General features: G+C 34.5%; 1 protein-coding gene across 6 annotated transcripts in view; it reads left to right on the top strand.

The window, feature by feature from the left end:
• Window positions 1-23,550, top strand: part of Chl1 (cell adhesion molecule L1 like) — a 186,146-nt gene that overhangs the window by 124,199 nt on the left and 38,397 nt on the right. For 5 of the 6 annotated variants that reach the window (XM_063260269.1, XM_063260266.1, XM_063260264.1 and 2 more), the window contains exons 5-10: window positions 6,367-6,489; window positions 7,674-7,844; window positions 8,787-8,834; window positions 10,698-10,818; window positions 15,074-15,258; window positions 21,112-21,243. In XM_063260269.1, the coding sequence (XP_063116339.1) occupies window positions 6,367-6,489; window positions 7,674-7,844; window positions 8,787-8,834; window positions 10,698-10,818; window positions 15,074-15,258; window positions 21,112-21,243 (780 nt within the window). The remainder of the gene's footprint in view (window positions 1-6,366; window positions 6,490-7,673; window positions 7,845-8,786; window positions 8,835-10,697; window positions 10,819-15,073; window positions 15,259-21,111; window positions 21,244-23,550) is intronic. The other variant, XM_063260268.1, reaches the window with a different exon arrangement.

The following is a 23,550-nucleotide window of genomic DNA, read 5'->3' on the forward strand; positions in this document are numbered from 1 at the left end:
ACAATTAAAATGATAATACAATAATTCTTTTACTTTGACAGTTCAATACTACAAAATCTTCATGCTGCAGATCTCCTTTCATCTAGATGTTATAGTTTTAAGTATTTTAAGTCAGTGAGTTTTTTATTAAATTTGTAGCAGAGTCTCTTCATAATTTAGTGTTAGAACAACGTTTGCGTCCTTTGGCAGTCCCTGTCTTCCCACCCACCACTATAGAAAAGCACCAACTGTATTTCTGCCTACATGAAATGTACAAAAGTACATTTAATGCAAAAGGAATAATTTGATTTATAGTCATTTCCATGTGACTTTTTCAATTAAATTGCTTTATTAGATTCTTTTCTATGGTTACTTAGATTATTACTTTTCTCCTTTTTTATTTCTGAGTAGTGTTCTATTGCATTGGATATATCACATTTTTTTTATCCATTTACAGATTGATAGTCATTTGAACTGCCCTCACTTTTTAGTTATTATATGCGCTGCTGTAAATTCTGTGGAGTGGTAAAGCACTTAAATGCATTGTGTTTATGATTTCTTGTGGAACAGTTAGAGTCCTTAAAAATAAGAAAATGTTGTGTTGTCATATTTTCCTTTCCAGCTTTGTCTTGAAGATGCTGCAGAAGTCCATGCTATTAGTAGTCAATTTATTGCTTAGTAGGTAGACAAAAGAATGAATAAAAGGAGTTATCTGATTTCCACATGCCATTAAAACAGTCTAAGAAATGGCAGACTTAGGAGTGAATTCTTCTTTCTAATGTTTGAATGAAAACCAAGTAGAATTATTAACATGCCAGGTTTCTACATTTGCATACTTTCCTCAAATGCCTCAGGACAATTTCCTTAAGACAAACTGAATTTTTAAACCACTCCATTTTAGGAAAAGCAGGTAAGGAAAAACAATGTATATGTTCTTCTAATATGTACAAACTAACCTCAGAAGATCAGTTTTGTTCCACAGAAACTATACCTTTGAATTTTAGAGGTTAAAGTAAGGCTAAAGTTTCTGCACTCCTCTATCAGAATTTGTGAATGATTGAATAAGATGGGATGAACTGGGTGTACTTTCTTAGTGTGAATACAAGTCTGTGGACTGAAAGGCAGTGTGATTTCTCAAGTCCTAAGTGCATTTATGCAGTGCTCTACAGGAAACAGGAATCAATTACATCTCTTTACAGATGGAAATAGCAGTTAGTGGTAATACAGCATACAAGCTCAGTAGCGTGCATTCATGGTAATAATGCTGTGAGCAATTCACCAAGCACAATCAAGTGGCATGCAAGGCACATCAAATCTCACCAAGCCGACCCTGTTAACAGGCTCATAAGCTAAAAGAGATCATCAGCGCAGGAAGATTAGTCCAGCACTGGAGAGGGGGGAAATAATTCAATAAACAAAGGACAAATTCTACAGGAAATATACTGCATTTTGTCCCATCTGCTACATCTATCTCTGACACTCTTAATTCAAATACTAGCATAAAATTACGGAAACTGTTATGATGTGATCTACAGAGGAAATTAGGGTCAGGCCCAGGACACCTTCTGTGTTTCTTTAGCTGTCTCATCTCTAAACATGTATCACTTGTGTGCATACTTAGTTAAAAATGCCCTAGTCCTATTTGATTACTGGCTTGACTATTAAGCATGTTGGCAAGGTGGAATTATACTGTTTTTGTTTTATAATATCCTATTCTTAAAAAGCATTTAACCAGGGGTTTTAAGATGATCTTTGAGAGATGATTTCAAAGAACACAAGGATGCCAAGGAAAAGTAAAGGAGACACACAAAGGTAAAAATATTGATCAGAAGGCATATAAACAGCTTTTTAAAAATTTTTATGGTAAAAGGTAAAATGAAATTGCTTAACAAAATAATAGGAGAATAATAATAGTTATTATACAATGTTTAAAGTAGTTGCTCAGTGTACAAAATAGGAGCATAAAAATTTCCTCAATAGATATTAACACTATTACTTTTTAAAGAGCTTGATATACTAATAGCATAACTGATCTGTACATTTTTTTTCTTTTTTCTCTACTGTTTTTTTGCCTTGTACCCATCTTAGTTCTTTTTTCCTTTTGAACAATTTTCTCCTATTTCATAATATCTAGTGTGTATTTTATACTTTGTTTACTCTTTCCGTTTCTTATACCAGGGAGACAATACATTGTTTACATATGTGAATCTGATTTATTTCACTTATGAGTATGATCTCAAATTGCATCCATTTACCTTTAAAAGTCTCAAGTTTATCCTTCTCCATTGTATAAAATTATCACATCTTTTTCATACATTCATCAGTCGATGGGTATTTGGGTTGTTCCCAAGATTTAGCTTTATAAATTATGCTGTTATAAACATGGACATTGCTGTGGTATCATGTTTTTAATCCTTTTGGAAAAACACCCAGAAGGGAAAGAGCTGGGTCAAATGAGATCTCTAATATTAGTTTTTTGAGGAATCTCAATGCTAATTTCCACAGTGGTTGTACCAGTCTACACTGCCACCAACAGTGAAGAAGGGCTCCTTTTTTCCCTACAGTCCTGCCAGCATTTGTTATTGGTTGATTTCTTGATGAAAGCCATTCTTTCTGGGGTGAAATGGAATCTCATGTTGTAATTTGCATCTGTCAAAAGATCAGAAATATTGACTATTTTTCATATATTGATTTGCCATTTGTATTTCATCTGAGAAATATACATTCATCTCAGATGCCCATTTTTTAAACTAAGTCTTTGAACTTGAAGGATTTGAATTTTTTCAATTCTTTATATTCTTCCAGATAGAAGTCTTTTGAGAGACAACTGAATAAGAATTTTCCCCATTCTGTGGGTCTTTTCATTCGTTGGTGATTTCTTTTGCTGTGCTTTTTAATAAGATGAAATCTGAGTTGTTGACTCTGAAGTATTGCCTTTTCAGTCTGCGTTTTGTTCATGAACTCTGTACCTACAACTATATCTTCAAGATTTATACCTACTTTCTCTTCCAGTAGATGTAATAAACAACTTTTTTAAATGCTTGGTCTACCACTCAATATATTGTATAGGGTAAGCTACAGCTATGTCCAATCTGCAGCACACACTATTTTTGCCTTTTCTTTGAATGAAAAATTGGCTTCACCCAGATAGAAGATATATATTGTTTATGTATATAAGTAAAAAACTCATTTTATAAATTTTTATTATAAAGTTTAAAAAAAAAAAGAACAAAGAGAAAAAGGGTGGGCTGGATATTGAACATGGCCACTGGAAAATCTTTTATCAGAAGTTTTCTTTATTTTAGAATGATTTTTATACACATTAAGAGATGAAAATGATGCATTTTCAAAACTTATTAAAAGCATCTGAAGTTTTAGCAATCCAAGAGTTCGTATTTACAGATTTTTTGTGTCCTGGTAGCTCTGCTTGTATGATCTGGAATGTAGTTAACTTGTTTCTAGGAAATGTTTTCTACACTAATTATCACTGGGAAAGTCATCAACAAGCCAGCCATGAATTTATTTGAGTGTCACTTATATTCCTGGAGTGGTTGCTGGAAATTGCTGACTGCACTGAATGATAAACACGGAAATAAACTATGGAGAATATTTTAAAAGATTGAAGCTGTCTCATTGATGGAAATGGATTGACAGTCACATTCTATAGAAAGGAAATTGATTTTATCTAGGCTTCCCCACAGACTGGATTTCTGAATATTCATAGTCTTTTTAGCTGGATAGTGATATGCACATGGATTCTGCTCCATTTGCAGAGATCACTAAGAATTAAGTCACATTTTGTTGAGCTACAATAGTTAAGTAAGTGACTGTTTTTGATGTTGATGAAGTATTCCCTGGAAATGTGTTGGCATGTTAGAGGACTATAGTAACTTCACATGCACACAAATTGTTATCTATAATTCTGTGTGTGTGTGTGTGTGTGTGTGTGTGTGTGTTTGTGTGTGTGTGTGTCAGGAACTGGACTGAGGACCTTGTGCTTAGCAGGCAGGTGCTTTGCTGTGGAGCTAAATCCCTGATCTTATAATTCAAATTTAAGACTATTCTTTCTCTCTAAACACTAAACAATGCTAATATTTATTATCAAAAAAAAACACATGAAGAAAATTAAACGGTTAAGTTTACTTTTAAATGAAATCATTTCTTAATGTGAATTGAAGTTGACTTCATGAATGAATTCCATTGTAGTAAAAACACATTTTTCAATAAATGCTACAATTGTCACTTTCTGGTATAGTACCAGAATAAATAGTTTAAAAGGTAAAAAATAAAGTATTTTTAAAATTCTGAGAAATTAATTTTTGTTACAATAATTCTTCTGAAGCCTAATTTATAAACAAACATTTTCCATGTTTCCTTATCTATCTATCTATCTATCTATCTATCTATCTTTCTTTCTTTCTTTTTCTTTCTTTCTTATTTTTTGTACCAAGTATCGAACTCAGGACTTTGCACTTGCCAGACAAACACTGTGCTCCTGAGCTATATCTCTGTTACTGCTGATATTAATTTCTTCTTCAGAAAAAAAGCTACTGTAAAAGACTTATGAAATGCGTTGAAGGGTTTGTTGCACTTATAAATTTTCTGTTCTTTTTTATTACTGATGCTTTAGAAGCCACTTGAAGTACACATTTACATTTTAGGAATTAGAGTTTTGTAATCTTGATTTAATTATTGCTGGTTGATAGTGCTTCCCTGACAGTATTATCTGTTTGAATCATTACATTTTTCTGCTTGCACTAAAGAAGTGGTTCTCCAGTTAGGGATTTATACGTCTTGTTAATTGTCTAGTATTCTATATATCACTCAATGAATTGTGTATTCATATTAAGCTCTTTAAATTTTGCTGCTTTTAGAAGAGAATTACAAATCTTCAATTTTTTAACCTATGCTTCTTCTTTTATTTGAGCTTTGATACATTCAACAGTTATTCTTTGAGCTTCAGTTACAGCAAACAACACTAAATTAGTCATCTGAATTTGGAGCTACATAATCATTTTATTACTATGTCTATGTAGGAAGTGAATTTTGTTTTAAAAAAATTGTGTGGACAACACTTGTCCTCAATCGTAGTCAAAGCTTTACCAAGCAGCTGGCATGTTACTTTACCTGATGTGTCTTCACATATTTTCCCATCTTTTAATGGAAATTTTATGCCACCTTTAGTCAGAGAGAGAGAGAGAGAGAGAGAGAAAGAGAGAGAGAGAGAGAGAGAGAGAGAGAGAGAGAGAGAGACAGAGACAGAGAGAGATAGAGAGAGAGAGAGAGAGAGAGAGAGAGAGAGATATTAAATGATTGTTATTTTAAATTCATTGCTAGAGTTTCCAGCAGAAATGTGATAGAATACTTGACTGGGGGGAATGCACTGAAAAGCTGTCATGCAGCTGAATGTATAAAGAGAGCAGAACCTCGCCTCCCTGATGCAGATGCACTGCAGCCATCAGGCTGAATCCCGCAGTGCGAAGTTCTGAAAAGTCTTTGCATGTAGACAGAAAGAAATTCATTGTACCCGTTCTTACATCCATAAGAGATATGGCAGCAAATTCCCTCACTTCTTGAAGAATTGGGGTAGAGGTTGAGGGATTGCATGACTAATATACAGAAAATACAAAAGAAAATCTACAGTAAACAAATGAAATACTTCTATAAACATTAGTGTTGGATTTTTAATTCTGCAGAGTTCTAACTTGTACGTCGATTGTAACTGCACTGCTCTTTTAGGAAATTGACTATAGTATGAGAAGGAAACGATAGATTTGGATATCAGAAAATTTCTTATTCTACATCAATTAATTTTCATTTATTTGGTTGACTCTGATATGGAGGAATAATGGCAACGTAAAGTGGCCGTGTTGGCTTTTCATCTGCTCTCACCATTTCTACATGTGGGCTTTGAAGTTTTTACTTAGTATGGTCAGTGTTCTGAATGGAATGTTTTGCCAATCGCACGCAAAAACCTAACAATAAAGTAAGAGAGGAGATTTATAACTCTAAAAATGAAATCAGTTGTTAAAAAAAAAACAGATTTCTTATTTACCAAAATTAAAACAGGCAAATCCCAAACTTAACTGACATATCATAGTGAAAATATTTATGTCTAGGGTTTCACGGTATCAAAGCACGTTGAAAGTTGTGTTAGGATGCAAAGCATATTCTTAATAGTGTTTACTTTGCAGAGGAGATGTAAAAGTGTAAGAAGCTTCTCAAAAGAAATTTTGTAGTAAATGAGTAGATCTTTGGATTCCAAGAAGCAGGACAATCAAGAATGCTAAAATTTCTTTGAAAAGTCCAATTTTTGAAAAGGATATATTGCATTACTGTTATATTAATAGTTCATTTATAAATGTCTTAAAATGCTCTTTATTCCAGGTGTTCCAAAATTCCCAAAAGAAAAGATTGAGCCTCTGGATGTAGAAGAAGGCGATCCCATCGTCCTCCAGTGCAACCCGCCCAAAGGCCTCCCACCTCTGCACATCTACTGGATGAATATCGGTAAGAGTCCCCCTTTTGTCAATAAGGGGGCGCTGTAATTTTACAAGTCATATAAATAACAGAAAGAAATCAAAGACAAAGCCTGATATGCTGGTGCATACCTATCATCTCAGGGACACTGAGGCAGGAAGATTACCATAAGTTTGAGGCCAGCTTGGGCTACACAGTGAATTTAAGGCCAGCCCAAACTACAGTGTAAGTGGAAGAAAACCAACCTCTCACCCTCAAAGAAGAAACCAAAGATAAAATATTCGTGTATGATTATCAATGTGGAATCAAGTCTAAAATTAGACATATAAATAGTTTATCTCTCCTTCTAAATATAAATGGAATATAAATTGAAGTGTGTATGTAAAAACACCAGAAAAGGACTAAAGATATCTCTTCATTTTATCATATTTGAAAAGCACAGAGACTACTGCCATAATAGTATATATCTGTGAAGAAAATACACCTGTGTTTCAAATCACTTACTCATCTTTGAAACATAAGCTGCATCAGAATTGAGAATGGTTTGTATTGGTGTGGCTACATTAAAATTGCTATTTTAGTAATATTCTATCTGTACAACACACAAAAAAAAAATTTGTGTTCACCTCTGTGCTTAATTTTTCAAAAACTCTTGTTGACTCCTGATGTGAAACTCCCAGTTCTTGTAAAGTTCCCTTCTAGCATGAGTCTTACTAGTTCTCCCTAGACATCCCTGCTCTGGCTCTCCGAGTAAAGTGGTATTTGTACACCACTAAGAACAAAATGGGTGGAATTGTCTTGGATGAAGTCAGACTTTCCAGGCTTTGGCAATTCTAAAACTTTCCATGCTACATGTACGATAGGGAGGGCAAGAAGGTCAAAGAAAATGAAAGTAAGAATCAGACCATTGCAGATCCAGAAAGCAGAAGTACAGCCCTAGACAGATGGTCAAAGAGATGAGCTTCTCAAACTCTTACAAATCAGTGGACTTCTTTGGTTAATAATAAGAAGTATATGTCCAGGATATTTTTTGTATATTTTTCACTGCCCCTTAATCATTGCTCTGCTAATAAGACAACACTTGTGAGAAATAGGAGAAGCAGACAAGAAAAATCAAATCAAGTGAAATAACATAAAAGAAATAAAAATGGAAAAGAAGATAAAGTATCATAAGGGGAAGTTATCCTTTTCAATGACAGAATATTTCTTTTCAGAGTTGGAACATATTGAACAAGATAAAAGAGTGTACATGAGCCAAAAAGGAGACTTGTACTTTGCAAATGTGGAAGAAAAAGACAGCCGGAATGATTACTGCTGCTTTGCTGCATTTCCAAGATTAAGGACGATAGTACAAAAAATGCCAATGAAACTAACAGTTAACAGTTGTAAGTCCAAATAATTTATTACAGCGGGCATGCTTAATGCAAATTTGTCTATAATTTCATCCTGCCTGAAGTCATTTAAAGCTGGGTTGATATTTCTGTCATTGTTTAGTTTAACTCTAGAGACTTCATCCAGAGAAAAGAGACATCTGCAGCTGCAAATCCACAGCAGTTCTGTCTCTGGCAGCCAGAAAATCAAATCTCAATTCACAATACAAATGTGTTTCATTTGATGTCTGCAAGATCCAGTCCTTTACAGTGGGTAAAGCACAAAATGAAATTTCAGGGTTTTCCAATAGAGTCTCAGGATTTGATTCACTGTGACCTTGGATAACAGACTTAAAATGGGGAAGAAAAATTTTTAAAAATCAAAAAATAATCAATATTAGTGTTTTATAGCAGGGACATTTTTCTTTATTCTGCCCAAATTAGCTGAGTTAGTTTAATTGATCCTTGTTCCTACTGTATTCTTCAAATAGCATTCTGGATCCTCAAATGTTAAAAAGCGATTAGCAGGGAGAAGACTCATAAGATTTGAAGTGAAGACATAATCTCAACAGCTCCTTGACTGTGTAATCAGCCTTGGTATAGTTGATAGTTGGTGTTTCCATTTCATTGTCTGATATGATCCATGATATTTTCTTTGCTATGTGTTGATATACTGCACCACGTCTTCACTATAACGCCCTTCCAGTAATCTAATTTCTCTTTAATGGGTTTATAATTTTAATATTTTCCACCTGGTTTAATGTGTGGTAATTCAAGATTAAGCTAATTTAAAATTTTTTCTCATTATGTAAACTTGTATTCCCATAGATGATGTTATAGTGAAGCATGGTTCCACCTCATTTTGTAATTCTCCAAAGGGAACTATTTGGCTTTTCATCCTGTATAGATATCAGCATCTACCATTACGTTTGTGTTTTTTTCTTCCATTTATTTCAGTAAAGCATGTTAATGACTCAAGGTCATCCACAGAAATTAGTTCCAAGGGTAAGTTGGACATGCATAATGTTAGCATTAATGTTCATTTAAGTAGTTCATTATCATCTCTGAATTGGAATGTTTTCTTTATTATCTTCATGAGTTAATAAAATGTTAGTATTTCAGTTAAGAAAAATTCCTTAGGAAAGGGAGTGACTGTTATAAATACATAGCTATATAAATATAAAAGTATATTTACCTATACTATAATATACATAGATACATAATATACATAAATATATAGCTATAACTATAAATATAGATGTAGATATCTGATTGAGAAGTTATTTTGGAGTTCTTAAAATGTCTCATATGCTGTAATATTGATAGATTTGTATGAAGAAAGGATAAATAATGCCACAGTAAGTGATGAGAAGTAGAGAAATGCTGATCTTAAAGAAGTTAATTGATTATTATTTTTCCTGCAAGACTAATTGGGATACTTAAATGTCACTATACATTGTGATTCTGTGAACAAGAATATAGTTTACAATATTTTCCTACCGATATGCCTGCAAAATCTATTAAATTCAATTTTATTTTATCCAGTAGAAGTTTTGTTTTATAGAGGATTCCTAACTAAACTTGAATTATAGTGTATTCTAGTTTTCCATAATGATAAAAATTGTACACATGAATCCAAGAAATGTTTATATCATGTGGATTAATGATGAAAGTTAGATTTGTAATATATTGGTAACATCCTCAGAAGTGGATGAAGAATCCTCTTGGAGTATCCTCCTTTTTAAGGTGGGCTGATTCATTCCCAAAGTTATTTTCTTTTGAATCAATAACTCAAATGTATATTTATATGTATCTTAAGAGCACTAAATAGGGGCTGAGGATTTAGCTCAGCAGCACAAGCACCTGCCTTGCAAGCAGGCGGTCGTGAGTTTGATCCCCGGTACCGATAAAAGTGAAAAAGACAAAAAAAGAAAGAAAAGAAAAATGACTCTATAAAAGAGAGCACTAAATAAAAATCACTGTACATAGCACATTTTGCCAATTATTTTTCAGCAAATATAAAGTCTTAAAGTTATTGCAGAATATAAACTACTCCCTGTGCTGTGTGTACTACTCTCTTATGATGATACAATGCTGTTTCTCTCTTTCCATAGCAGGTAAATTTGTCTTGTTATTAAGTGAAAAAGAAACAATTTATAATAACTTATGAAATGAAATAAAATTTACAGTAAAAATGGATCTGGTTATTTGTCATTGCATTTGAAAGTTATAGTAATAAGAAATAGAGCATGTTAATTTGTGATTGCGAGAATGCTTGCTGATCTTTTCCTGAAACTGTTTATCTGTGAAGGCCTGAGGCCATAAAAGAGCTGCCAGGAGAGCCTGCAAAGATTGCTGGTAGCTAGTATCGACCATGGGCTTCCTCAATCAGAATTTCTGGATAGAGTTTAGGAAACTTTTGATAGGAACCATATCCAAGACTTAGGCAGATTAAAGAAAGACCTACAGCTCTCAAACATAACAAGGCATGATTGAAGTGTAGAATATAAAATCAGACTGTTGATTAATGTAAAGTCTTTATCAAGAAATTATGTGTCCTTAATAATGTGTGGACTTCCAAACTAGATCACTTTTATAATACTTTGTTTTACATACAGTTAACACATCTGAGGGACATTCTTTTCCTCATGGGAAAAATATATTGAAGTGTGTGTGTGTGTGTGTGTGTGTGTGTGTGTGTGCGCGCGCGCGTGTGTGTGTGTGTGTGTGTGTGCTTGTGTGCATATATGTGCATGTGCATACACAAACATACCTGGATTCTTAGGCTTTTAAGCAAGAATTGTTACCTCAAAATTTTAGCTTCTCTTAGTTTGAAAAAAAATCTAACCTTTCCTTTCTCTTTTATAGCAAATTCAATCAAGCAAAGGAAACCGAGGCTGCTGCTGCCTCCCCCCGAGACTGGCAGTGAATCTGCCGTCGTCATCCTCAAAGGAGAGACCTTGATGCTGGAGTGTTTCGCGGAGGGCTTGTGAGTACCCTAAACAACCTTGCCCACCCAATGTGCTGAACAGTGAGGCATCCATTAAGAATATATTTGGGGTGTATTTTAAATTATTTTTTCTCAAAAATAAATCGTATTGACTATAATACTGGTAAAAGTAATTTGTACTTCACTCTAAACACTTCAGGCTGTGATTAAAATTTACTTATACCTAAATCTCTCAGTCAGTTTGTGATATTGTCATTGGAGGCAACAGTGTCATTCCTGGTTAAGTCAACTAAGTCTAATGCTGTCCTTAGAGCATGACTGTGTGGGTGGCCAACCCACTTCTATTCCTACCTGTTTTCTCATTTTCTACTTCCTTGGTTTGACCCCCTCTTATTTGCTATCTGGTTACTATCTCTGTGCCTTTACATTTCCAAAGACTCTGTTCCTGTTAGTTATCTCGTGGTCCACTGAAAACCCAGATCATGGAGTTTACACAAAACCTAATTAACTGAACTTTGTTTACATCTGTGAAAGTAATGCACTTTTTCTAGTCCTCCTTGCAAGCGCTAAGGAATCTCACTAATCAACTGCTGAAATCATTACATGTATCAAGCAACTATAAGAAGTTTGTGTAAACTGGGGAAAAACTATTAATTAATTAAAATGTTAATTTTGGTCAGAAAGAAATCACCTGCTTGTATCACTATTCCTCATTGATACCACTGCAAATTCTGTGGGCAACTTCACTGCTTCTTCTGAATACTTTAGTCGATTCATTTGAACACTGAAAAGTCTTATAAGCTTCACGGAGACTACAGTTTGACATTTCAAAACCATATTCATTCATAATTTAGTGTACATTCTGTATGAATAGCTTTAAATTGAAGTTAGAAAAAAGGGCTGAATTTTAATGGTTCTATGTGCTGTAAATTTTTCTTCTTATCCAGGAAAAATAACCAATTTGCTTGTCTGCCTTAAATAGCAAATGTATACAGACATTAAGTTACTTAGGTGTGCATGACATGACCTCTGTCAAGAAGTTGGGTCTCTCTGTTTTTCATTAAGTTAAAACCTAAATGCTTAATTTGAGTTATGATAGTAAGCTGTTGCTCAAGTGATTCGACTCATATGAGTTTACAGTGGTACAAATTAAATTCTCAGGGTTTGTCACTATTCAAGGTTGACTTTTGGGTCAAGGGCAAATATTTCAGAAGTTCATCTTATTTCCCACAATGCCATGATTTGCAAGTTATATTGGCTGGAAAATGCACAGATTCTCTTCAAAATAATAGAAATGTTCTCATGTACTTTGGAGAAACTGAAATGAAGCAATATATAAAAAGAAAATAAATACCAAATTGTGTTATCTTGGGGACATAGAGTTTTCTTATACATTTTCATAAGAGGTTTCATCTGAAGGGTTTTCTCTTTGCTCACAGTGGGTAATGCTTAGACAAGACCTTTAGTTTTCTTCAGCTGAGAGGGTTATACTACAGAAAAATTTTTTTGTCTTTTTTTCATTTTTATCGGTACCGGGGATCGAACTCACGACCGCCTGCTTGCAAGGCAGGCTCTTATGCCGCTGAGCTAAATCCCCAGCCCCAAAAACTTTTTAAATATTGAAAAAAAATTTAGGAAATTTAAAACATAAACCATCCATACCAACAGAAATAATGATAGCTAAGACACTGTACTGTTATTCTGTGTCAAGAATTATGTTTTGCACTTTATGTACATTAACTCACTTTATCCTCACCACATCTGTGACTATTCTTACAGGTTAAATAAATAAAGCCCAGTACACGCTCACTTAGAGAAGTAAATTCACTTTTCTAAGTCTAACAGAAGGTGATGCTGAATTCCACCCTGCTTCCAGAAACTTAAATACTTAAACTACCCCTAAATATATTTATTTTTATGAAATATTTTAATCACATGAACACATGACTGGTTTGTTATAAAGATAGATAGATAGATAGAGAGATTATTATTGAATCTGAAGCTGCATAATATATATATATATATATATATATATATATATCAGTAAATGTTTAATAATATTAGTCAAAGCAGGAAAGTTTAAAGGAATATCCATGTCGAGGAGCTGAGTATCTACAGATTCTGTGAGCACAGTGGAAATAGAGAATAATTAAATGACACTTCAAACCTTATTATGAGAGAAAAGTGTTCACACCCTGAGTGAAGATACAATTCACACTCACTGGCAGCTAATAACACGTCAATAGCGTCAGCATGAATGTAAGCTGGGTATAATTCTATTTCAAGATAGTGCATTATAAATAAGCAGTAGAAAAATTAAAGTTGCTAAAGTGAGAACCTGAAAGCAAAGTGGAGGCTAGAAGATAGCACGTATTTGTGATATTTGTGTATGGAAAGATACCAAGCTATATATTTTCTTCTAAAAAGTCATTGCTCAAATGGTGTTGATAAGTGTTACTTAAAAACAAAAAGAGGAAAAGAAATTGGCAAAGATACAGCTAGAAATTCTTTTAGTGGTATAAACCTATCCCTAGATAATCTCTTAGGACACTTAAATCATTTTATTTGATACTTTGAAATGAAAAGTATTAGAAGATTGGTAGGTTCCAAGGCCCACAGGTTTAAAAACAAAACAAAGAAAGAAAGAAACCCAGATCAAATAGAAAGGGAGATGCTCGTACTGTTAAAGTAAGGACTCATGAAAAACTTTCCTATTGAAGGAACTCAGGTCCAGAACAGTCTATGACTTGGAACAATGCCATTTTGACAGATGGAGGAAAAAGCGGCAGTTAGGAGACTTGGGTTATGCATTCTGTTTGGTGATGTTCTCAGGAAGCCAGAAGCTAATGTCACACGTGCCCATTTCCTAAGTAGGGTGCCACGTGTTCTAAACTGATCAGATACATTTCAGATCTGTAAAGCAAGGAAGGACTTGAGCCTTGAAAGGAGGAGAAAGAACAGATGGACGTGACGTGCTGGATTCTTTATGTCCAAAAATTTTGCATAATGATTCAATAATTTTAAGCATTGCTTATATATAATAAACAATCTGAGATAATCATCTGAATGTTAACTAACAAGTAGGAACTTTGGCTACAAGCATATATCTAAGGATATACAATCAGGAAGGACACAGATTTTTATGAAAAACAAAAATCAAATAGAAAAACACTTCTAAAATAGGCTGAATAGGTTATTTATTAATACAATGACCTTAATCAAACTAGTTTCTAAGAATTTCAAATTTCTTACAGGTTTCTACCTGTAACAATAATAATGCCCATCTTTATAGTTACTCAATAATTTACAGCTATTATCACCAAAAAGGAATACAGTGAGAAAAAAAGTATTATCAATGAAAATAACAAGCTCTTTTCATTGGATAACCCAAGCAGGGAGTGGAAAATTGATATTATCCTCCCTCTCATGAAGGCAGCCATCATTGCTTTCCATGTCAATTTAAAATCACCTGAGTCTTCCATTTTTCATATTTTCATAAGAAGTGATTTTTTTTCTTAAAAACAGTTTGCTTGATTCACCAACTTCTGTTTCCCTTCAGCATAAAGTAGAGAAGTTCTCATACTAGTTGGTGATGAATCAGTATTTTGATTTTGTTTCCGTGTGTGTGTGTGTGTGTGTGTGTGTGTGTGTGTTTGGGTGAGCTCATCTCCCCAGAGCCAGTTCTCTGTCAGGGAGATACGGTTTTGCTTCCTTCCCCCTACTCCCTACAAGTGAGGAAGCCACCTGAGTAGCAGTGACCTTGCTGTGTGCTTCCCCTTGCTCTGGACTGAGTGGGCTGTTCCTCATCCAGTATGCACCTGAGCTGCCCCCTCCAGTATCGATTGGTTTAGGATGAAAGGGGATTTCATGGTACCTCTTTCTATGGGGTCCTTGTTGATCACATCTTTCAAACTCACCTGTGGCAGAGAGCTCTTATTTCTGACTCCTTCAGATTATTCACAGGGAAATTTTAACACTTCCAGAACTATTTGGAAATATTTTTTTTCTTTGATATGGACTCCAATTATTCATTAAACCATATCTACTCAGCAATTCAACATAGTTAGGTCACTTAGTAATAGGATTAGTGACTTCCAAGAATGTAGACTTTTAAAGGAATTTAAGAATTAGTCCAGCCTTGATTTCACACTGGAGATAGTTTCTGTCTGTCCATTGACATTTCTGCATAATCAGAGATACCTGAGTTCACATATAAAAACAACCTGAAGATGAATACTCCCTGAGCATTTTTTATACTTAATATTTATTATTTATTTATGCATGCATTTTATAGGCCAACTCCACAGGTTGAATGGAACAAATTGGGTGATGATTTACCAAAGAGAAGTGAAACAAAAGAAAATCACGGCAACACATTGAAGATAGAAAACATCTCCCATCGGGACAAAGGAAATTATCGCTGTACAGCTAGCAATTTCTTGGGAACAGCCAGTCATGATTTTCATGTCATAGTAGAAGGTATGTTACCCATTAGGATTTATGTTGTAACTCTAGTAAATTAATTCAAATAATTAAAGAATTTTTGCCTATATAGTATAGTATGTGTGCTAAAACACCTTAGCAGTTTCGCCTTTTATTTGTACTGTATGCACTGAATTGTATTACATTTTAGTGATGAGATTTTTCATTTACTCCACTGCCCCAGAGCCACATGAAAGGCACAAATGGCATGAAAAAGTTTTATGTTGAGACGTAAAAATAGTTTTCATGATTTATTCAAGTATGTATCAAATCTAGTCCTAAATCGTCTTATGAAAAATTATTTTTATTGTAAGGTACATACACTGATACATAATATTAACTCACAAAAATAAGAGAGGAAGCCAACTGTGGTAGCATACACCCATGATTTTAACCCTTTGGCAAGAGGATCATAAGTTTGGTTCCTTACCTGGGCAACTTACGACTTAACAAGATGTTATCACAAAATAAAATACAGAAAATGGGCTGTGAATGTAGCTAGGTGGAAAGACCCTGCTTCAGTGCCTGCACCATAAAAATGTAAGGATTATGTGGAAAGTATTAAAGTAAGTCTGGAAAAAGTTTGGCCTTTACTCCTCATCTTGTCAATAGCTTGTTATGCCCTGGATCACTTTAGTTCACCTTGGTGTTAGTAACTTTCTCATCATTGAATGATTAGGACAGAATTCCTGACATGCATAAATCAAGGAAGAAAGATTTCCTTTGGCTCAGGGTTTTAGAGGATTAAGGCTGAGACTGATTAACTTCAAGGCAGACACAAACAGCATGATGGAAGGCAGGTAGGACAACTGCTCACTTCCTGTCAGTAAAGAAGGAGATGCACTCTCCAGTAACACACCACTCCCAAACAAGCCCGCCTTCCTAACAGAACGTTTAAAGGTGAACACTTCTTGTGATGAATCCTCTAATGAGTAGATCCAGATCCAGTCATCTCAAAAAATCTCTACCTCTGACTACTGGAGACTGTTAAATTTCAATCTAAGCCATAACACTACACCTCATTTTTTTCACTAAAGTAATGAGGAAGTCTTAGCTCTATCCTAGAGCCAACTTTCTGTTTGTTTGTTTGATGTTTGGTCTAAACATTAAATTTGAATGATTTTCAATACATTGCTTATGGAGAAATCAGAAAAAAACTGTATGTGATAAATACTGATTCCTTATCAAAAATAGAAAAAGTACATATGTTCAAACTGTCTCTCTGAAAATCCATCAACTGAGGTGTTACTAGCCTTTCTTTTAAGTTATAGAATTAGGTAGGCAATGATATCATGTTTTTAAAAAGGGAGCAGACACAAAATGTAGCTGTGCTTAGAAGTGAAGATTATATAGCCGTTCTGTGAACTTGATTGATACAGACTATTTTCTGTGGATCTGATCACACTGAGACTTTCTGTCCATGGTTTAGTTGGCTGTATTGATCAAATTAATGAAATGATTATTGCATTTGTACTCACTTAGCACTGTGTAGGCTTAACTATTGAAAGGAATTAGGTTTCCCAGACTACAATTTAGTGAACCAGCACTTTAGGGCTCCTATTAAATTTGCAATAAAGTTCACCTCTTAGAGTTTCGGTTTGCATAAATGCCATCTAAGAAATGGCCTGTAGTTTTGAAAGAAAAGGAATTTACTCACAAGTAAACGTTGATTATTGATTTAGTCATGCTCCTGCTCAGAATGACACTGTGTATCAAAATGTGCATTACTAGTTAAGATTGTACATGTATTATTAGTTAAGTGTATTGCTAGCTAAGATTGGAAAAAACAAACACCAAAAATTAGAATTTCATTAATTTGAAGGGTAGAAACCATATTGGAGAAAAATTAATATGCATTAACATAAACATCTGACAAAATTAATGTTTCTATCTCTCTGACAAATTATGCACTAAAAATTCAGAAAGAATTAATTTGAACTGAATGCTTTGAAAGATCTGTATTGTCTATAATTTTTAAGACATCATCTGATGCTCCTATGTAATTTGGCTATATCATATAACTCCCTACCTCCTCTAGCATACTTACATACCCACGAACTAGACATGTCTAATTGTTGTAGCTTCTATACCAAGTTGCTGACTACTAGAAATCCTTCCAGATGGCTGGAACATTGCTACGGTAGCTGAATATTTTAACAATCTGGCCACGGTTTTCTTGACTGTAAGGCTAATGCTTTCAAAAGAATCGCAAGGGTTGCAAAAAAAATCAAACACGTAAAATTAATTATGCAACTTAAAATGTTGACTGTAGGAGTTCAAAGAGCTTAGGGTTTCCTGAATATATTATTCTCGCTATTCATGAAGCAGCTATTAGCACTATTGAGATGTAAATATGTTTTTAGGAGAAAATTTAATCATTTTCCTTTAGTAAGAAACTATTAAATATACTGTTACCTACATGTAACGGGACTTTCTCTTTATTTACGCATGTGGAAATCGAATTGTGCTCAAGAAACCTTTTACCCTCTCTAAAGTGTGAAAGCAGTAATATAACCTTCATTAATCATCTAGATGGATGAGCTTGCTTTTATTCAATTTTCATCTTCATTCCTGTATTTTCCTCTTTCTTGTCTTTTCTTGTATCTTGTTTAGAAATCCAAATTAAATAGAAGTAGCCATAAGAAAAAGGACATCACTATTTTATATTTGATAATCTAGCCCATTCTGAAAATATTCTTTGTGCTTAAATAAAAGCAGAGCTTGTATTTTTTCTCTGTGATATGTCTTCCTTAATACTAAACACTATCATAAATGGCATGAGCTTATAATTTAAGCTACGACATTCTGAATATGAAATCAAACTATAATTCAAATCCTACAATATGTCTGAACCAAAACAACCATGATGTCTTTCTTGACTGGATATAATTATACTTTCTAGTTACCCATGATATGAATAATTGTAATTGAGTAAAAAGAAATATATTAAAATAGCAACTGAAATATGCTGCATTCAAAAAAATCCAAGTATAATCTCAATCACATTTAACTGATTATTTTAAAACAATTTAATAGCAATCATTTACTAATAATTTTATGTCCGTAAAGTAATTCAAGTTTTTGTGAATTTTAGAAGGATGCCACAAAGTTCAAATCAATTCTGACATAGTTAAAAATTTGCATTTTCAAAAAGAGATCAATTCCTAAAAATTAAACCTAAAAATTCCTTGCAATTAAATTTAACTATTTATGAACATAACAATTTGTTTTTATGCTATAAATACATTATACATTTTTTTGAAAAAACTTTTATCAAAAAATACCAACTGTGATTTTGATTAATGGGAATAAAATTTCCTGTTTTATTTTGCCTTTCTTTTTAATAGTGATGAATGCCTCTTATTAGCTTGGTTATGGCATTCTCAATATTCATAATTTTTTTTTCATTTTTATCATTATGAGGCAGATTTATCATTAAATTTTTTATTACAACTATGATTAAATAAGTAAAGTTTCAGTGATGTAATTTTTGTCACCAGGGCAATAATACATGACTTCCCCTCAGTGTTTTCAGTTTTTAGTATCTGTCCTGTCTCTTGAATCTTTTTGCACATTCAATAAATCAACCCTTCGGAATACAATTTCATGTCTTAACCTCGAAAAAAATCTGTTCATTCTTTGTCCCTGTCTGCCTCTGGCCTCTACCTCAACAATCTCCAAATCTTTACCTCAAAGCTAATGTTCTCTAGTTTGCTATCATTACTTTACTATATACTAAGTACCAACTATCTACAATGTTCAATAAATGCATGTAATTATGAGAGAGTGAATAGCTAGAAAACAATTACTTCCTGTATTCAAGGTGCCACTTCTTCTCTTTATGTCCTTTTTACCAAAGTCTTTGGGGTTCTATCCCTGCATTTCAACTTTATAGTACTTTACATGAGTTTGTACCAGACACTATGCCAAGCTGAGTAACACTCCTTTGCTGGCTGTTAGGAGATCACCAGTTTGATGATTATCACTATTGACATCTGCCTGGGCTGGAAGTGAGAGTGATGTCAAGACAGGCTGGCAGTCTCTTTCAAATCACGTGGTACAGTCTGTCTCTACTTAGGACCAGAATAATTCTGCAGAAGAAACAGGCAAAAGAAACATAAATGTGAATGCCTCCCTTGTCTCAGCATTCAGAAAGCTCATAAAGCAAGGTTAAGTTTAGTGATGATTCCTACTGATTGCTTACAGCTTCTTAGTCAGTTAATAGAGATTGGGAGCTTGGATTTAGAAGAACAAAGTGACACTTGGTAAGTTGAATTGACCTTGATTTCTATTTCAGGTGCAAACTGATAAGGCAGTAGAGAACTAGAATCTTTAGTGCTGCTGTCCACAGATCCATAGAGTGGCTGGAACAGGAAAAGAGAGTTCTTTACTGATAACCTTGGAAAAACTAGTCATTAATTTGGAAGGACTGGATGAGGTGATATCTGGTCTCCTTCCAGTCCTAACATTAAAAGATCTTAATGCAGCCACAAGAGATCCGGATTTTATATATGTTAAGAGTTAGACAAATATCATTACATAGTTTCTATTTTTATACTCTCTGGAAGCAGCAGTCATACCTTACTACCATAAATACAATTTTCATGTTCATGGGGCATTTTTTCTAACTTATTGTGTTTAATTCTATGATTGTCATTGGACAAGAAATAGAGCAATAATATAAAAATCTAAAACAAAAACACTTAGCAGCATTACCTCAAAAACAAATTCACAGTTTATAATTTAGACAATTACATTTTAAAGTAAGTGACTAAAGAGTTATACTATCTAATATAGGTATTTAACTTGGGATTACTGATTAAATCCACATCCTGTAGAACAATTATAAAGGCATTTCTCCTGCCCAAACTTGAACTTGATTGTTATTTGTATATGTTTATTATACCTGGTAATTTCATAGGTATTTTTCTTTTTGAGTAAAAAAAAGAAATCCAAAAATCCCTTGACGGAAATAACTCAGCAACAGGTGATGTGAATTACTACCTGCAGAATTTGTGTATTTTTTTCTGAAATAAAATTATCCAAACCATTCACACTTTCATTAAATCTCTTATTAGCTATTGGCATAATAATAGTCTTGAATTGAAAAAATATGACTGTAATGGTTGAAGAAATAAAAATGCCTCCTTTTGATCTGAGGCACCACTCAGAATTATCCTACTGGAACTTTCATTCATAGAAAGATGCAAGTACTTTATGGTTTCCTCCACCACCCTGAGTACAAAAAATTGAAAGTCTCTTTTAACTTTCTATATATGTCTCTTTATAAAACTAAATCTCTAGAATATAATATACAAATTGATTAATAAGTACAGATAGGGAAGCATTCATGATATTTGTCCTTAAGATTAAAATATTAAAATATTGAAATTTTTCATTGGATTTATTTTAAAAGATTTGCATATATTTCTAGAATGTCAACCTTTCTCACATGACATACTGCAGCTTGAGAATAAGTTTATTCAATACTGATGAATTTGCTATCTCTTCTTTAATTTTCTGCAGGACATAGATAACATAGCTGTATGTAGTGGTTGTATGACTATTTTAGTAGGTAATTTACTATGCATGCTTAGAGTCCAAACATACACATCCAGAGCATACACATACATGCACACCAGTTCACATGCACACATACTACACTACATAGTTTGTATACTACATAGAAACACCCTTCTTGCTTTGCAGAACCTTTACAAAAAAACAGTACTGTACACTCTATGAAATCATATAGGATCTCTGCCCTCTGCTGGTGCCTAGTAGAAATAATAGGCTTCCCTCAGGATTTTTGCTGAGTAAAATCTCTGAAACATCTTCATCTTTTTGCAGAGCCTCCTCGCTGGACAAAGAAACCTGAGAGTGCCGTGTACAGCACGGGGAGCAGTGGCATCCTGCTTTGTGAGGCTGATGGCGTGCCACAGCCCACAATCCAGTGGAAAATCAACGGGTCCCCAGCTGACAGTGAGGAAACACTCTGTAACATGAGAAAGGAGGGAGTAATGGGATGGGATAGTATCTCTGATACTGTGCAGAAGTGGAGTAGGGACAGTACTGTGCTGACAAAAGAGATCTAACCAGGAATCAGAAATTGCCTCTCTATGAGCAGTTTGACTGTTGAGACCTGATAATCATGGAAAAGCCATAAATAACGATTATGTGATTAGGTCATTACATTAACCACATAAACAATGATCTTAAACTAAAACAGTAACTGAACAGGAAAGAGGATGACTCAAAGGTGGAAGCCAATTGTTATTTTCCCCCCTGAGATGGATACAGTGCCTTGGTGGTTGAGAGGACAGTTGGAAGTCAACTCCTCTTTTAGATTCACACAGCAGCTGTCTCTGTCCTGAGCTCTGCCCCTGTCCTGCCTACCCTCTGACCACATTTTTCTTCATGATTTGGAAAATCCCCAAGGACAAGGAGACATGCTAAGCTTGCATCTGTGCTTGGTACCTGGCCTGTTCTCCACCAAACTCCAGTACTCAAGACAGAAAGTTTCCTGGTTCAGTTACTCAAAGTCCCTCCAGAAGTAGTGCGCAGGCCAGAAAGGCCTAGGACTAATGGCACCATCTCTTCATGCTCCACACTCCAACATGGAGCTCCAAAGTCCCAAATTCTCAGTTTGAACCCAGAGCTCAGGTCATTTTTAAATAAATTCGTTCAGGCAGGAGACGAGTATATGTTTTATGTATCAGTCAAGTAACTACCCAGAACAAGCAGTATGCTTGGTTCGTATGTGGCTGCCACTGGTTCCTTGATCCTGGACCAGTACATGTTAGTTGTACCACACGGAATGCCATGGACTTGATATCCTATCTAGGCCACATAGCTGTCTAACTCTTTACCAATTCTCCCCATGCTCAAGTTTTTAGAACTTTAAAATGGAGATTATGGTAGTTGATTATGATCAAATGAGATAAATAGAACCAGCCACGTAGGGCAGTGGTTTATGTGTAAGCACTGTGGTCCTTTGTAAACTCTGGAGCCAGACTGCCTGTGTTTTCATGTTGGCACATCCATTTACCAGCCTTGTGACTGGAAATGCTACTGACCCTTTAAAACCTATTTCCTCATCACTAAGAAAAGAAACAAAAGCAGCAGTGACTCAGGGGGTTGTTATGTGCAATAAAGAGAATGCCATTCTGAGAATGTTTTGCACAGGATCTGCCAGAAGAGCAGAAAACTCAGAAGATTGTTTATTGCCATTATTTGCACAAAAAAACCTCAGGGAATCTTAGCATATATCATTAATATCTTCAAATTTGAAACTTTTCCTCATTTCTTCAGAGAACTGTACAACAGATAAAATAGGATTTGGGGTAGATAAAAGGGATTTGAAATCAATTGTTTCTAAAGAAAACTAAGATTGCTCAAATGGGGAATGTAAGTTCTCTGGAACATACACAAGCTTATAATTGTATATTTGATTGGTGCTTGTCTATTTATGACAATCATTCACATATTCTCAAAAGAAAATTATAAAGGAGGTACTAGTATATGCATTTGGCAAATGTATTCATATAATAGCATTCACTGAGCACCTCCTATATGTTGCATAGTGGCTTATTGCGTGGGTTGTAGCAGTGAATAAAATAGACAGAATCCTTGCCCTGCCAGATCTAATATTCTAGTGACAAGAGAGTCAATAGACAAGCAACCATGTAAAATAGCTAGATAAGAAGAGGGAAAGGAAGATCAGGACCTTGGTTTGCTCTGTTATTGTAATATCATGTGAAACTCTTGTGATGATATACCTCTGAGTTGAGACTGGAAGGAGAAAAGGAATTCAGCCCTGCCAATAAGCATGAAAATGCTTGTAGGACAGAGAGATGAAGGAGTATACAGACCCCCCACCCCAAGATGAGGAAAAGAAAGGGCCAGGTGTGACTGAAGCTGAGGGAATGGGGAGAACTAGGTATGAGGTCAGTCACGGTGAAGGCACCAGAATGCAGGTAAAGTTAAGTGCATGTGGAGACTACAGATGTTTTTGGAATTAGGTGTGTAAATCTTGTAAGATTTTAGGAATGAGGGTAGCACTGTGATATAATGCATCTTTCCCCATATGTTTGGAGGATAAGGACTTTCCTTTATGAGACTACCTGAAAGATGCTAACACCTTAAGTTTGACATCAATTGTAGTAGTGGTTAGGTTCTGAATTTATTCTTAAAGCAGGATTAACAGGTTCGTTAATGGATGACATAGTTGAAAATAAACTCTGGCAGATCTGGAAATAAAATTACATCTCTGGACCTAAGTTCAGTGTT

This window comes from Cavia porcellus, unplaced genomic scaffold, assembly GCF_034190915.1.
Source record: "Cavia porcellus strain 051 isolate PalLab524CR breed Dunkin Hartley unplaced genomic scaffold, mCavPor4.1 scaffold_13, whole genome shotgun sequence".
Taxonomy (NCBI): domain Eukaryota; kingdom Metazoa; phylum Chordata; class Mammalia; order Rodentia; family Caviidae; genus Cavia; species Cavia porcellus.